Source organism: Tachyglossus aculeatus, chromosome 25 (genome assembly GCF_015852505.1).
Source record: "Tachyglossus aculeatus isolate mTacAcu1 chromosome 25, mTacAcu1.pri, whole genome shotgun sequence".
In the NCBI taxonomy this organism is placed as follows: Eukaryota; Metazoa; Chordata; class Mammalia; order Monotremata; family Tachyglossidae; genus Tachyglossus; species Tachyglossus aculeatus.
In genome coordinates, this window is record NC_052090.1 from 25,892,342 (window position 1) to 25,908,355 (window position 16,014).

General features: G+C 52.4%; 1 protein-coding gene across 2 annotated transcripts in view; it reads left to right on the plus strand.

Moving 5' to 3' along the window:
- The window catches only part of HNF4G (hepatocyte nuclear factor 4 gamma), a 62,659-nt gene extending 47,394 nt beyond the window's left edge, over positions 1 to 15,265 (plus strand). For both annotated transcript variants that reach the window (XM_038766601.1, XM_038766600.1), the window contains exons 5-10: positions 777 to 935; positions 4,377 to 4,464; positions 5,855 to 6,007; positions 9,971 to 10,207; positions 12,761 to 12,946; positions 14,802 to 15,265. In XM_038766601.1, coding sequence (XP_038622529.1) covers positions 777 to 935; positions 4,377 to 4,464; positions 5,855 to 6,007; positions 9,971 to 10,207; positions 12,761 to 12,946; positions 14,802 to 14,923 — 945 coding nt within the window. In that variant the 3' untranslated portion in view covers positions 14,924 to 15,265. The remainder of the gene's footprint in view (positions 1 to 776; positions 936 to 4,376; positions 4,465 to 5,854; positions 6,008 to 9,970; positions 10,208 to 12,760; positions 12,947 to 14,801) is intronic.
- The last annotated feature ends 749 nt before the right edge of the window (positions 15,266 to 16,014 follow it).

Below are 16,014 nucleotides of genomic sequence, written 5' to 3' on the forward strand. Positions count from 1 at the left end.
ACATATTAACAAAACAAAATAAATAGAATAGTAAATATTCATCCATTCATTCATTCCATCATATTTATTGAGCGCTTACTGTGTGCAGAGCACTGGACTAGGCGCTTGGGAAGTACAAGTTGGCAACATATAGAGACGGGTCCCTACCCAACAGCGGGCTCACAGTCTAGAAGGGGGAGACAGACAAGAAAACAAAACATATTAACAAAATGAAATAAATAGAATTGTAAATATTCATTCATTCATCCATTCAATCATATGAATGAATATTAACATATTAACAAAATAAAATGAATGGAATAAATATGTACAAATAAAATAAATAAATGTACCAGTAAAATAAAATCATCATCATCAATCGTATTTATTGAGCACTTACTATGTGCAGAGCACTGTACTAAGTGCTTGGGAAGTACAAATTGGCAACATATGAAAATGAAATAAAGGAGCAAAGTGTGCGAGCTGGGTTGTAGTGGGAGTAGTGAGGCGTGGCTCCGCGGAAAGAGCCCGGGCTTTGGAGGCAGAGGTCATGGGTTCAAATCCTGGCTCCGCCAACTGTCAGCTGGGTGACCTTGGGCAAGTCACTTCACTTCTCTGGGCCTCAGTCACCTCGTCTGCACTGCACTGCCAGCACTGTGTTAAGAGCTGGGGTGAGGGGGGTAGAGTGGATGTCTCCCCGCCCTGGCGGAGCCTCGTGGGCGGCGGGGGGTGGCCGTGGCCGGGGCGAGAAGCCATGATGCCGCCGTGGCCGGCCGGCCTCCCTCCCGGCCGGTCAGATCTCGGGTCCCAGCCCCAGCATCAGCGCCGTGGACATCCACCTGAGGAAGACGGCGGGCATCGCCGACGTCTGCGACTCCATGAAGCAACAGCTGCTCGTCCTGGTGGAGTGGGCCAAGTACATCCCTGCCTTCTGCGACCTGCCCCTGGATGACCAGGTAGACGGCCGGGACCTCCGGCCTCCCCTGCGGCCTCCGCCTCTGGCCTTCCCTCCCGCCTGGCCCCCTTCGGCCTGCTCTGCGGTCCGATCCTCCGGCCTGCCCCTCCAACCTGCTCCTCCGGTTGGCCTCCCCTCCATCTTTCCCTCCGTCCTGCCCCTCCGGTAGGATCCTCGTGCCTCCCTTCTGGGCCTTCCAGTCAGGCCCTCCGGCCTCCTCTCCGGTCTCCCTTCCCTCCTGCCCTTCCAGCCTCTCCTCTGGCCGCTCTTCCCACCTGCCCCTCCGGCCTCCCTTCGCACCTGTCCATTTGGCCTCCCTTCTGGATAGCCCCTCTGGCCGGCCCCTTGGCCTTCTCTCTATCCTTGCCTCCGGCCTCTTCTCCAGTCTCCCTTCCCGCCTGCCCTTCTGGCCTCTCCTCTGGCCGCCCTTCCCACCTGCCCCTCCAGCCTCCCTTCCCACCTGTCCATTCGGCCTCTTTTCTGGATAGCTCCTCTGACTGGCCCCTTGGCCTTCTCTCTACCCTTCCCTCCGGCCTATTCTCCGGCCTCTTCTCCAGTCTCCCTTCCCGCCTGCCCTTCCAGCCTCCTCTCTGGCCGCCCTTCCCACCTGCCCCTCCGGCTGTCCATTCGGCCTCCTTTCTGGATAGCCCCTCTGACCAGCCCCTTGGTCTCCTTTCTATCCTTCCCTCCTGCCTCTTCTCTGGTCTCCCTTTCCGCCTGCCCTTCTGGCCTCCACTCTGGCCGCCCTTCCCACCTGCCCCTCCAGCCTCCCTTCCCACCTGTCCATTCGGCCTCCCTTCTGGTTAGCCCCTCTGACCGGCCCCTTGGCCTCCTTTCTATCCTTCCCTCTGGCCTATTCTCCGGTCTCCCTTCCCCCCTGCCCTTCTGGCCTCTCCTCTGGCCACCCTTCCCACCTGTCCATTCGGCCTCCCTTCTGGATAGCCCCTCTGACCGGCCTCCCCTCTATCCTTCCCTCCAGCCTCCCCATGTGGAGCCTCGGTCCCCGGGAGGGTACTGAGCCCAGAATTCCCAACTTCCACAGGGTGGGAGAAGGGGGCAGGACAGAAATCCCTGTCATTCATTCACTCAGTTGTATTTATTGAGCGCTTACTGTGTGCAGAGCACTGTACTAAGCTCATGGAAAGTATAATTGGGCAACAGATAGAGACGGTCCCGACCCAACAACGGAGGGAGGACTTTACCACCTTGACTCATTTGGGAGACCTGGGTCGAGAGATTATTATTATTGTTGCTAGTACTATTATTATTAATTTTACAATTATTATTATTCTCTACATGTTGCCAACTTGTACTTCCCAAGCGCTGGTTATGAGAAGCAGCGTGGCTCAGTGGAAAGAGCCCGGGCTTTGGAGTCAGAGGTCATGGGTTCAAATCCCGGCTCTGCCAGCTGTCGGCTGTGTGACTTTGGGCAAGTCATTTAACTTCTCTGGGCCTCAGTTCCCTCATCTGTAAAATGGGGATGAAGACTATGAGCCCCTCGTGAGACAATTTTATTTTGTTAATATGTTTTGTTTTGTTCTCTGTCTCCCCCTTCTAGACTGTGAGCCCACTGTTGGGTAGGGACCATCTCTAGATGTTGCCAACTTGCACTTCCCAAGTGCTTAGTACAGTGCTCTGCACACAGTAAGCGCTCAATAAATACGATTGAATGAATGAATAAATGAACAACCTGATCACCTTGTAATCCCCAGTGCTTAGAACAGTGCTTTGCACATAGTAAGTGCTTAAAAAACACCATTATTATTATTATTATTATTATTACAGTGCTCTGCACACAGTAAGTGCTCAATAAATACGATTGAATGAATGAATGAATGAATGAATGAATGGACCTCATTTACCTCATCTGGAAAATGGGGATTGAGACTGAGAGCCCCACATGGGACAGGGACCGTGTCCACCCTTATTTGCTCGGATCCACCCCAGCGCTTAGTACAGTGCCTGGCGCCTAGTAAGAGAAGCAGCGTGGCTCACTGGAAAGAGCCCGAGCTTTGGAGTCAGAGGTCATGGGTTCGAATCCCTGCTCTGCCAGCTGTCAGCTGTGTGACTTTGGGCAAGTCACTTAACTTCTCTGGGCCTCAGTTCCCTCATCTGTAAAATAGGATGAAGACTGTGAGCCCCTCGTGAGAAAACCTGATCACCTTGTAATCCCCAGTGCTTAGAACAGTGCTTTGCACATAGTAATAGCTTAATAAGTGCCATTATTAATATTATTATTATTATTTGTACAATTATTATTATTCTCTATATGTTGCCAACTTGTACTTCTCAAGCACTTAGTCCAGTGCTCTGCACACAGTAAGTGCTCAATAAATACGATTGAATGAATGAATGAATGAAGGGGCCTCATTTACCTCATCTGTATAATGGGGATTGAGACTGAGAGCCCCACATGGGACAGGGACAGTGTCCACCCTTATTCGCTCGGATCCACCCCAGTGCTTAGTACAGTGCCTGGCGCCTAGTAAGAGAAGCAGCGTGGCTCAGCGTGGAAATAGCCCGGGCTTTGGAGTCAGAGGTCATGGGTTCAAATCCCTGCTCTGCCAGCTGTCAGCTGTGTGACTTTGGGCAAGTCACTTAGCTTCTCTGGGCCTCAGTTTCCTCATCTGGAAAATGGGGATGAAGACTGTGAGCCCCTCGTGAGACAACCTGATCACCTTGTAATCCCCAGCGCTTAGAACAGTGCTTTGCACATAGTAAGCACTCAATAAGTGCCATTATTATTATTATTATTATTATTATTTGTACAATTGTTATTATTCTCTATATGTTGCCAACTTGTACTTCTCAAGCACTTAGTACAGTGCTCTGCACACAGTAAGTTCTCAATAAATACGATCGAATGAATGAATGGACCTCATTTACCTCATCTGGAAAATGGGGATTGAGACTGAGAGCCTTAATAAGTGCCATCATTATTATTATTATTATTACTTTGCTCTGCACACAGTAAGCACTCAATAACTACGACTGAATGAATGAATGGGTAATAATAATAATAATAATAATGGCATTTATTAAGCGCTTACTATGTGCAAAGCACTGTTCTAAGCGCTAGGGAGATACAAGGTGATCAGGTTGTCCCACGGGGGCCTCATTTACCTCATCTGGAAAATGGGGATTGAGACGGAGAGCCCCACATGGGACAGGGACCGTGTCCACCCTTATTCGCTCGGATCCACCCCAGCGCTTAGGACAGTGCCTGGCGCCTGGTAAGCGCTCAACAAATACTATCCTCACCCGCCGCGTGACCTCGGACAAGTCGCCTGGCTTCTCCGGGCCTCGGTCCCCCATCCTCGAAATGGGGCGTCAGTCCGTTCTCCGTCCTATCGAGATGGGGAGCCGCCAGTGGGACTTCATGATCGCGTGGCGTCCAACAAATAGCCCGGCCCCAATTGACCCTAGGCCTCTTTCCTCACAGGTGGCCCTGCTGAGGGCCCACGCCGGAGAGCATCTCCTGCTCGGCGCCACCAAGAGATCTGTGATGTACAAGGACATTCTGCTGCTCGGTCGGTACTGGACGGGACGCCCCTTAATAAGGACGGCATTTATTAGACGCTTACTATGTGCGAAGCACCGTTCTAAGCGCTAGTATTTGTTAAGCGCTCACTATGTGCCAAGCACTGTTCTAAGCGCTGGAGGAGATACAAGCTCATCAGGTTGTCTTCATCCGTGTCTGTTGCCGACCTCGTCCCCCTCTCCATCCCCCCATCTTACCTCCTTCCCTTCCCCACAGCACCTGTATATATGGATATATGGTTGTACATATTTATTACTCTATTTATTTGTTTATTTATTTATTTTACTTGTACATTTCTATCCTATTTATTTTATTTTGTTGGTATGTTTGGTTCTGTTCTCTGTCTCCCCCTTTTAGACTGTGAGCCCACTGTTGGGTAGGGACTGTCTCTATGTGTTGCCAATTTGTACTTCCCAAGCGCTTAGTCCAGTGCTCTGCACATAGTAAGCGCTCAATAAATACGATTGATTGATTGATTGATTGATCACTGAACGAACCCGTCCCCGGACGATGGGTGACAAGCGCTTACTGTGTGCAGAGCACTGGACTAAGCGCTTGGGAAGTCCAAGTCGGCAACACAGAGAGACGGTCCCTACCCGACAGTCATTCATTCAATCGTATTTATTGAGCGCTTACTGCGTGCAGAGCACTGGACTAAGCGCTTGGGAAGTCCGAGTCGGCAACCGACAACGGGCTCACAATCTAGACTCTACACACACTGGGTGCCCAGCACAGCTTCCTGCCCCCGCCCCGCGCGCTAGAGGAGGCCAGGAGCCCAGAAGCCGCGTGGCTCGGCGGAGAGAGCCCGGGCTTTGGAGTCCGAGGTCATGGGTTCGAATCCCGGCCCCGCCAACTGTCAGCTGGGTGACTTTGGGCGAGTCGCTTCACTTCTCTGGGCCTCAGTTCCCTCATCTGGAAAATGGGGGTGAAGACTGGGAGCCCCTTGTGGCACAACCTGATCACCTTGTAACCTCTCCAGCGCTTAGAACAGTGCTTGGCACATAGTAAGCGCTTAACTTACTATGACTTATCTAACTTATCTAACTTATGAGAAGCAGCGTGGCTCAGTGGAAAGAGCCCGGGCTTTGGAGTCCGAGGTCATGGGTTCAAATGCCGGCTCCGCCAGTTGGCTGGGTGACTTTAGGCAAGTCACTTCACTTCTCTGGGCCTCAGTTCCCTCATCTGGAAAATGGGGGTGAAGACTGGGAGCCCCCCTGTGGGACAACCTGATCGCCTTGTCACCTCCCCTGCGCTTAGAACAGGGCTTGGCACGTAGTAAGCGCTTAATAAATGCCATTATTATTATTATTATGGTCGGTCGAAGGCGTCCCCCCCGCATTGACGGCGTCTCCCCCATCCCCCCCGGCCCCGCAATGCAGGGAACAGTTCCATCATCCTCCGGAACAGCCCCGAGGTGGAGATCAGCAGGGTGGCCAACCGTGTCCTGGACGAACTCGTCCGGCCCTTCCAGGAGATCCAGATCGACGACAACGAATACGCCTGCCTCAAGGCCATCGTCTTCTTCGACCCAGGTCCGCGGCCCCCGGGGGGTCATCGTATTAATCGGCATATTCATCATATTATTTACTGAGCGCCTTCCGTGCTTAGAGCACTGTACGCTTAGAACACTGCTTCGCACCTAGTAAGCGCTTAACAAATGCCATCATTATTATTAAGCACTTGGGAAAGCCTAATATCAATCAATCAATCGTATTTATTGAGCGCTTACTATGTGCAGAGCACTGTACTAAGCGCTTGGGAAGTACAAATTGGCAACACACAGAGACAGTCCCTACCCAACAGTGGGCTCACAGTCTAAAAGGGGGAGGCAGAGAACAGAACCAAACATACCAACAAAAGAAAATAAATAGAATAGATATGTACAAGTAAAATAAATAAATAGAGTAATAAATATGTACAAGCATATATACATATATACAGGTGCTGTGGGGAAGGGAAGGAGGTAAGATGAGGGGATGGAGAGGGGGACGAGGGGGAGAGGAAGGAAGTACCGCCGTAAACAGTGACATTAATTAGTGCATCAATCAATCGATCGTATTTATTGAGCGCTTTCGGTGTGCAGAGCACTGGACTAAGCGCTTGGGAAGTACAAGTTGGCAACATCACTTCTCGGGGCCTCAATAAAATGGGGATTGAGACCGTGAGCCCCTTGTGGGACGGGGACTGTATCCAACCTGACTGATTTGGATCCTCCCCAGTGCTTAGAACAGTGCTTGGCACAGAGTCAGCGCTGAACGGGTACCGTCTTATTATTTAATAATGATAATGATGGTATTTGTTAAGCGCTTACTATGTGCAAAGCACTGTTCTAAGCGCTGGGGGGGTTACAAGGTCGTCCCATGGGGGGGCTCACAGTTTTAATCCCCATTTTACAGCTGAGGGAACTGAGGCCCAGAGAAGTGAAGTGACGTGCTCCAAATCACACAGCTGACAGATGGCAGAGCTGGGATTTGAACCCATGACCTCTGACGCCAAAGCCCGGGCTCTTTCTACAGGGCCACGCTGCTTATTTGTTAAGTGCTTACTAGGGGGCAAGCCCTTCTGGACCGTGAGCCCGTTGTTGGGTAGGGACCGACTCTTTATGTTGCCGATTTGTACTTCCCAAGCGCTTAGTACAGTGTTCTGCACACAGTAAGCGCTCAATAAATACGATACAAGCAAATCGAGTGGGACGCGTTCCCCGTCCCGCGTGGGGCTCGTAATCTTAATCCCCATTTTACAGATTCTGGACCTCCCCGCCTTTTAGACTGTGAACCCCCGTGTGGGGATGGGGTAATAATAATAATAATAATGGCATTTATTAAGCACTTGCTATGTGCAAAACACTGTTCTAAGCGCTGGGGAGGTTACAAAGTGATCAGGTTGTCCCACGGGGGGCTCCCAGTCTTAATCCCCATTTTACAGATGAGGTCACTGAGGCCCAGAGAAGTGAAGTGACTCGCCCAAAGTCACACAGCTGACAAGCGGCGGAGCCGGGATTTGAACCCATGACCTCCGACTCCAAAGCCAGGGCTCTTTCCACTGAGCCACGCTGGTAATCAGTCTGATCGGTTGGTAATCAATCAATCAGTCGTATTTTTTGAGCGCTTACTGTGCGCAGAGCACTGTACTAAGCGCTTGGGAGAGTAAACTGTAACAAGCGTCGGTAGGCACATTCCCTTCCCGCAACAAGCTTACCGTATAATAATAATGATAATAGCATTTATTAAGCGCTTACTACGTGCAAAGCACTGTTCTAAACGCTGGGGAGGTTACAAGGTGATCAGGTTGTCCCACGGGGGGCTCACAGTCTTAATCCCCATTTTACAGATGAGGGAACTGAGGCGCAGAGAAGTTAAGTGACGTGCCCAAAGTCACCCAGCTGACAAGTGGCGGAGCCGAGATTTGAACCCATGACTTCTGACTCCAATGCCCGGGCTCTTTCCACTGAGCCACGCTGCTTAGCAACTGTGGTATTCGTTAAGCGCTTACTAGGTGCCAGGCACTGTTCTAAGCGCTGGTTCGTTTCCTAGGAAATCAGGTTGGACACAGTCCCTGTCCCACACGGGGGTCGCAGTCTTGATCCCCATTTTCTAGATGAGGGAACTGAGGCACAGAGCCGTGAAGTGACTTGACCGAGGTCACCGAGCTGACAAGTGGCGGAGTCAGGATTAGAACCCGGGTCCTTCTGATTCCCGGGTCTGTGCTTTATCCGCTCGGACATAGTGCTTCTAAAGGGGATGAGCCCCAGCGTTCAGCACAGTGCTTGGCACAGGGTAAGGAGTCAATCAATAGAGGAATAATAACTGTGGTATTGTGGGCCACAAGGATTCATTCGTTCATTCAATCGTATTTATTGAGCGCTTACTGTGTGCAGAGCACTGGACTAAGCGCTTGGGAAGTACAAGTTGGATGGGGAGGTGGGTTCTAATCCCGCCTCCGCCACTTGTCAGCTGTGTGACTTTGGGCAAGTCACTTCTCTGGGCCTCAGTGACCTCATCTGGACAATGGGGATGAAGACTGTGAGCCCCACCTGGGACAACCTGATGACCTTGTAATAATAATAATAATAATAATGACATTTATTAAGCGCTTACTATGTGCAAAGCACTGTTCTAAGCGCTGGGGAGGTTACAAGTTGATCAGGTTGTCCCACAGGGGGCTCACAGTCTTCATCCCCATTTTACAGATGAGGGAACTGAGGCCCAGAGAAGTGAAGTGACTTGCCCAGAGTCACACAGCTGACAAGTGGCGGAGCCGGAGTTTGAACCCATGACCTCTGACTCCAAAGTGTGGGCTCTTTCCACCGAGCCACGCTTGTACCCCTCCCAGCGCTTAGAACAGTGTTAGCACATAGTAAGCGCTTAACAAATATCATTATTATTAGTAGATAGAGCTCAGGCCCTGGAGTCAGAAGGACCTGGATTCTCCTGGCTTTGCCACTTGTCTGCTGTGTGACCTTAGAACAGTGTTTGGCATTGAACAGGCCCCATAATTATTATTATTCAGTCATTAAATCGTATTTACTGAGCGCTTACTGTGCGTAGAGCACTGTATTAAGCGCTTGGGAAAGTCTAATAATAATAATGCTGGCATTTATTAAGCGCTTACTATGTGCAAAGCACTGTTCGAAGCCCCGGGGAGATTACAAGATGATCAGGTTGTCCCACACGGGGCTCACAGTCTTCATCCCATATGTCTGTACATATTTATCACTCTATTTATTTATTTATTTTATTTCAAGTCCCTGCTCCGCCAACTGTCAGCTGTGTGACTTTGGGCAAGTCACTTCACTCCCCTGGGCCTCAGTCACCTCTTCTGGAGAATGGGGATTAAAACTGTGACCCCCCTCGGGACAACCTGATCACTTTGTAACTTCCCCAGCGCTTAGAAGCGCTGTACATACGGTTGTACATATTTATTACTCTATTTATTTATTTATTTATTTATTTTACTTGTACATTTCTATCCTATTTATTTTATTTTGTTGGTATGTTTGGTTCTGTTCTCCGTCTCCCCCTTTTAGACTGTGAGCCCACTGTTGGGTAGGGACTGTCTCTATGTGTTGCCAATTTGTACTTCCCAAGCGCTTAGTACAGTGCTCTGCACATAGTAAGCGCTCAATAAATACGATTGATTGATTGATTGATTGATTGATTAGAAGCGTGCTTTGCACATAGTAAGCGCTTAACAGATACCACCATTATTATTATTATCCAAGCTAATCAGGTTGGACCCCGTCCCACATGGGGCTGACATTCTTAATCCCCATTTTGCAGTTGAGGTCACCGAGGCCCTGAGGATGGAAGTGACTCCCCCAAGGTCACCCAGCAGGAAAGGGGCAGGAGCGGGATGAGAACCCAGGTCTTCTGAGTCCCAGGCTCGGGCTCTTTCCGCTAGGCCACGCCGCCCGGTCTCGGTGACTCGGGTGGTTGGAGGGATGGGTTTCGGGGTCGCCCGCGGCCGCGCTGAGCCTGTCTCTGCTGGATTTTTAGACGCCAAGGGTCTGAGCGACCCCCTGAAGATCCGGCGAATGCGTTTCCAAGTACAGCTGGGGCTGGAGGATTACATCAACGACCGCCAGTACGACTCCCGCGGCCGCTTCGGCGAGCTGCTGCTCCTCCTGCCCGCCCTGCAAAGCATCACTTGGCAGATGATAGAACAGGTCCAGCTGGTCAAGATGCTGGGAGTGGCCAAGATCGACAACCTCCTCCATGAAATGCTGCTCGGAGGTCCGGGCCGGGGCTGGTCTGGGCCTGGGGGCATCAGAGGAGGGTCCAGGGTGGAGAGGGGAGAGTCAGAGGGGTTGGACGGCCCGTGCTGGGTCGCTGGGGGAGAGTCGGGGATGGACTGGGGGGTGGGTTGGTCCGCGAAGGGTCAACGGCGGGCAGTCAGGGAGGGAGAGGGGAGAATTGGGGTTGGGTGGTCCTTGTTGGGTCACTGGGAGAGTCAGGGATGGACAGGGGGGTGGGTTGGTCCGCGAAGGGTCAACAGTGGACTGTCAGGGAGGGAGAGGGGAGAATTGGGGTTGGGTGGTCCTTGTTGGGTCACTGGGAGAGTCAGGGATGGACAGGGGGGTGGGTTGGTCCGCGAAGGGTCAACAGTGGACTGTCAGGGAGGGAGAGGGGAGAATTGGGGTTGGGTGGTCCTTGTTGGGTCACTGGGAGAGTCAGGGATGGATGGGGGGTGGGTTGGTCCGCGAAGGGTCAACAGCGGACAGTCAGGGAGGGAGAGGAGAGAATTGGGGGGGTTGGGTGGTCCTTGTTGGGTCCCTGAGAGTCAGGGATGGAGAGGGGGGTGGGATGGTCTGGGAAGGGTCAATGGCGGACAGTCAGGGAGGGAGAGGAGAGAATTAGGGGGGGTTGGGTGGTCCTTGTTGGGTCCCTGAGAGTCAGGGATGGAGAGGGGGGTGGGATGGTCTGGGAAGGGTCACTGGGGGAGAGTCTAGCACAGAGAGGAGAGAGTCAGGGGGGTGGGATGGTCCGTGCTGGGTCACGGGGGAGAGTCAGGGATGGAGAGGGGGGTGGGATAATAATAATAATAATAATGACATTTATTAAGCGCTTACTATGTGCAAAGCACTGTTCTAAGCGCTGGGGGATGCAAGGTGATCAGGTTGTCCCACGTGGGGCTCACAGTCTTAATCCCATTTTACAGATGAGGTAACTGAGGCACAGAGAAGTTAAGCGGCTTGCCCAAGGCCCCACAGCTGACAAGTGGCGGAGCCGGGATTCAAACCCATGACCTCTGACTCCAGAGCCCGGGCTCTTTCCACTGAGCCACGCTGGATGGTCTGGGAAGGGTCACTGGGGGAGAGTCTGGCACAGAGAGGAGAGAGTCAGGGGGGTGGGATGGTCCGTGCTGGGTCACGGGGGAGAGTCAGGGATGGAGAGGGGGGTGGGATGGTCTGGGAAGGGTCACTGGGGGAGAGTCTAGCACAGAGAGGAGAGAGTCAGGGGGGTGGGGTGGTCCGTGCTGGGTCACGGGGGAGAGTCAGGGATGGAGAGGGGGGTGGGATAATAATAATAATAATAATGACGTTTATTAAGCGCTTACTATGTGCAAAGCACTGTTCTAAGCGCTGGGGGATGCAAGGTGATCAGGTTGTCCCACGTGGGGCTCACAGTCTTAATCCCATTTTACAGATGAGGTAACTGAGGCACAGAGAAGTTAAGTGGCTTGGCCAAGGCCCCACAGCTGACAAGTGGCGGAGCCGGGATTCAAACCCATGACCTCTGACTCCAGAGCCCGGGCTCTTTCCACTGAGCCACACTGGATGGTCTGGGAAGGTTCACTGGGGGAGAGTCTGGCACAGAGAGGAGAGAGTCAGGGGGGTGGGATGGTCCGTGCTGGGTCACGGGGGAGAGTCAGGGATGGACGGGGGAGAGGCAGGGGGGTGGGATTGTCTATGACTGGTCACTGGGGGAGAGTCAGGGATGGAGAGGGGATAATTAGGGGTGTTGGATGGTCCGTGCTGGGTCGCCGGGGGACAGTCAGGGGTGGAGAGGGGAGAGTTGGGGGGCTGGATGGTCCGTGCTGGGTCACTGGGGGTCACTGGGGGACAGGCAGGGATGGAGAGGAGAGAGTTGGGGGTAGGGAGGTTGATCCATGCTGAGTCCCTGGGGGAGAGTCAAGGATGGAGAGGGGAGATTCAGGGGGGTTGGGTGGTCCGTGCTGAGTGACTGAGGGGGAGGCAGGGATGGGGAGGGGAGAGTCGGAGGGGTCGGGTGGTCCAGCTGGGGTCTCTGGGGAAGAATCAGGGTCATAGAGAGACCCCTGGGCCCAGTCTGGCTTCCCTGGCACTGTCTTCTGCTCGCTTAATTAGAAGGCGCTATTCCCAACTCCCGCTCCAAGCGGAATTCTGGGCACGGCCTACCATTCTCCCCTACCCCAGGGGAGCGGAGGGAATCAATCAATCAATCAATCGTATTTATTGAGGGCTTACTGTGTGCGGAGCACCGTACTGAGTGCTTGGGAAGTCCAAGTCGGCAACACGTAGAGACGGTCCCTACCCAACAGCGGGCTCACAGTCTAGAAGGGAAGTGCAGTGGGCATGGCAGGGCTCTCTGCTGATCAGTCAGTCAATCAATCCTATTTACTGAGCACTTCCTATATGCGGAGCACTGTACTAAGCACTTGGGAGAGCTCATGGAGGGCAGGGAATGCGTCTGTTGTTCTAGTGTACTCTCCCAAGCGCTTAGTACAGTGCTTGGCACACAGTAAGCGCTCCATAAATACAATTGAATGAACGAATGAGTGAATGACACTCCTTCTCCTGGCTCCAGGGAAGGCCCCGAGTGCGATGCCAGCGTCCCTAACGTCCGGCTGGCCGTGCCCGCTCCCGGGAGGTGCCCACGAGGCCGGCCACCTGCACCATCCTGTGGTTCACCCGCACCTGTCCCAGGACCCGCTGACCGGACAGACCATCCTCCTCGGCTCCATGGCCCCTCCGGTCCCCGCCGATCACCTCCGTAAGTCAGCAGCGTAATCCTGATAATGATAATCATGACCATTGTGGTATTTGTTAAGCGCTTACTGTGTGCCAGGCTCTGTATTGAGCGCTGGGGTGGCCACAAGCTGATTGATCCTTATCCCACGTGGCGCTCGCAGTTTCAATCCCCATTTCACAGATGAGGGAACTGAGGCCTAGAGAAGTGAAGGGAAGTGAAGCAGATGAGTGGCGGAGCCGGGATTAGAACCCAGGTCCTTCTGCCGCCCAGGCCTGGTCTCTACCCACTAGGCCATCCCTGTCCCGCAGAAGGCTCACAGTCTTAATCGCCATTTTCCAGATGAGGGAACAGAGCAGACAAGTGGCGGAGCCGGGATTAGAACCCACGACCTCTGACTCCCAAGCCAGGCTCTTTCCACTATTAATTATAATAATAATGATGGCATTTGTTAAGCGCTTACTATATGTGAAGCCCTTTTCGAAGCGCTGGGGGGATACGAGGTGATCAGGTTGTCCCACGGGGGGCTCACAGTCTTCATCCCCATTTTACAGATGAGGGAACGGAGGCACAGAGAAGTTAAGCGACTTGCCCAAAATCACACAGCAAACAAGTGGCGGGGCCGGGATTGCCAAGCTGCTTCTCTAGCGCAGCGCCTAGCACATAGTAAACACTTAACAAATGCCACTGAAAAAAGGAATAGGAGCTTTCACTCTGCACCCAGCCCCATAAACTCATTGTGGGCTGGGAATGTGTCAGTTTATCGTTCTATGGTCCTCTCCTAGGCGCTTAGTACAGTGCTCTGCACACAGTAAGCATTCAATAAATGCTACTGAATAAATGGAATGAGTAAACGCCACTGATCGACAGCTCTTGGACCGATCAATTGCTAGAAGGGAATCTAGAGAAGCAGCATGGCTTAGTGGCTAGAGACCAGGCCTGAGAGTCATTCATTTTCATTCATTCAATCGTATTTATTGAGCGCTTACTGTGTGCAGAGCACTGTACTAAGCGCTTGGGAAGTCCAAGTTGGCAACATATAGAGGCGGTCCCTACCCAACAGTGGGCTCACAGTCTAGAAGGGGGAGACAGAGAACAAAGCAAAGCATATTAACGAAATAAAATAATTAGAATAAATATGTACAAATAAAATAAATGAATTAAATAAAATAAATAGTCAGATGATCATGGTTTCTAATCCCTGCTCTGCCACATGTCTGCTGCGTGACCTTGGGCAAGTCACTTCGCTTCTCTAGGCCTCAGTTCCCTCATCTGGAAAATGGGGATGAAGACTGGGAGCCCCACATGGGACAACCTGATGACCTTGTCTCTACCCCAGTGCTTAGAACAGTGCTTGGCATATTGTAAGTGCTTAACAAATACCGTCATTATTCTTATTATTATTACTATGTGAGACAGGGACTGTGCTCAACCTAACTTGAGTCTATCCCAGAGCTTAGAACAGTGATGGACACATTGTAAGCGCTTAATCAATCAATAATAATAATAATAATAATAATGGCATTTCTTAAGCACTTACTATGTGCAAAGCACTGTTCTAAGCTCTGGGGAGGTTACAAGGTGATCAGGTTGTCCCATGGGGGGCTCACAGTCTTAATCCCCATTTTACAGATGAGGGTACTGAGGCCCAGAGAAGTTAAGTGCCTTGCCCAAAGTCACACAGCTGACAGTTGGTAGAGCTGGGATCTGAACCCATGACCTCTGACTCCAAAGCCTGTGCTATTTCCACTGAACCGCGCTGCTTCTCAATCAATCAATCGTATTTACTGAGCGCTTACTGTGTGCAGAGCACTGTACTAAGCGCTTGGGAAGTACAAAATTGCAAGATGCGACCGTCCTCTCCATCCTCCTCTTCCAGAAACTCCAGAAACTCCGCTGCCGTCTCCGCCTCAGGGTTCCGGGCCGGACCAGTATAAAATCCCACCCAATCAAGCTTCCGTCATCTCCCACCACGTCCTGCCCAAGCCGAAGCAGTTGTGATGTCCGACGCCTGCGCTTCCCCGACGGGGCCCGTCTCTCCTTCCCGTCCGGGATGTGGACGGGGGGTGGTCCGGATCCCAGCGGACTCGTCTCCCAGCTTCAAAAAAATCCCCCTCCGCCCCCCGGGCCGGGGACGCCTCAATCTCGCGGAAAAAATCTGTCAATAATTCCCCTCCGCGGGACGTGGGGTGGAATTAGGGCAGGCCTTCCTCCCGCCCCAACGCCCAGCACCGGTTCATCAGACACGGACCCGGGCCCCGATGAATTATAAACCTGCAGATTAGTCAACAAGGCTCTCGAGGGGATGGGGGCGGGGGAAACCGAGGCCCGGTTCGTGCAAACAAGAAGTCACTGATCTCGACGTCCTCCCACCTCTGACCCCAGAGGGAAAGACACGCGCCTCTTTCTCAACCGCTAGGCCCGGCCTGGCGGAGGCAGCGGCTAAATGTGAGGAAGGGTCCGGCCCGGGGAGGGGATTTGGGTTGGCAGGCGGTGTGGACGAGGGGATCAATCAATCAATCGCATTTATTGAGCGCTTACTGTGTGCAGAGCACTGTGCTGAGCGCTCGGGAAGTCCAAGTTGGCAACATAGAGAGACAGTCCCTACCCAACAGTGGGCTCACGGTCTAGAAGGTGGAACGAGGAATCGATAATGATGAGATTTGTTCAGCATTTACTAGGTGCCAGGCACTGTACTAAACACTGGGGTGAGTCCCTACGCGGGACTCACCGAGTAAGAGGGAGGATGGGAATCGGCTCCCCGGTTTTTAGAAGAGGGAACTGAGGCACAGAGAAGAGGCTGATGATGATGGCATTTGTTAAGCGCTTACTGTGTGCCAAGCACTGTTCTAAGCACTGGGTAGATACAAGGTAATGAGGTTGTCCCATGTGGGGCTCACAGTCTTCATCCCCATTTTCCAGATGAGGGAACTGAGGCACAGAGAAGTGAAGTGGCTTGCACAAAGTCACACAGCTGACAGGCGGCAGAAGCGGGATTAGAACCCATGACCTCTGACTCCCAAGCCCGGGCTCATTCCACTAAGCCACGTGACTTGTCCAAGGTCACACAGCAGACAAGTGGCGGGGCCGGG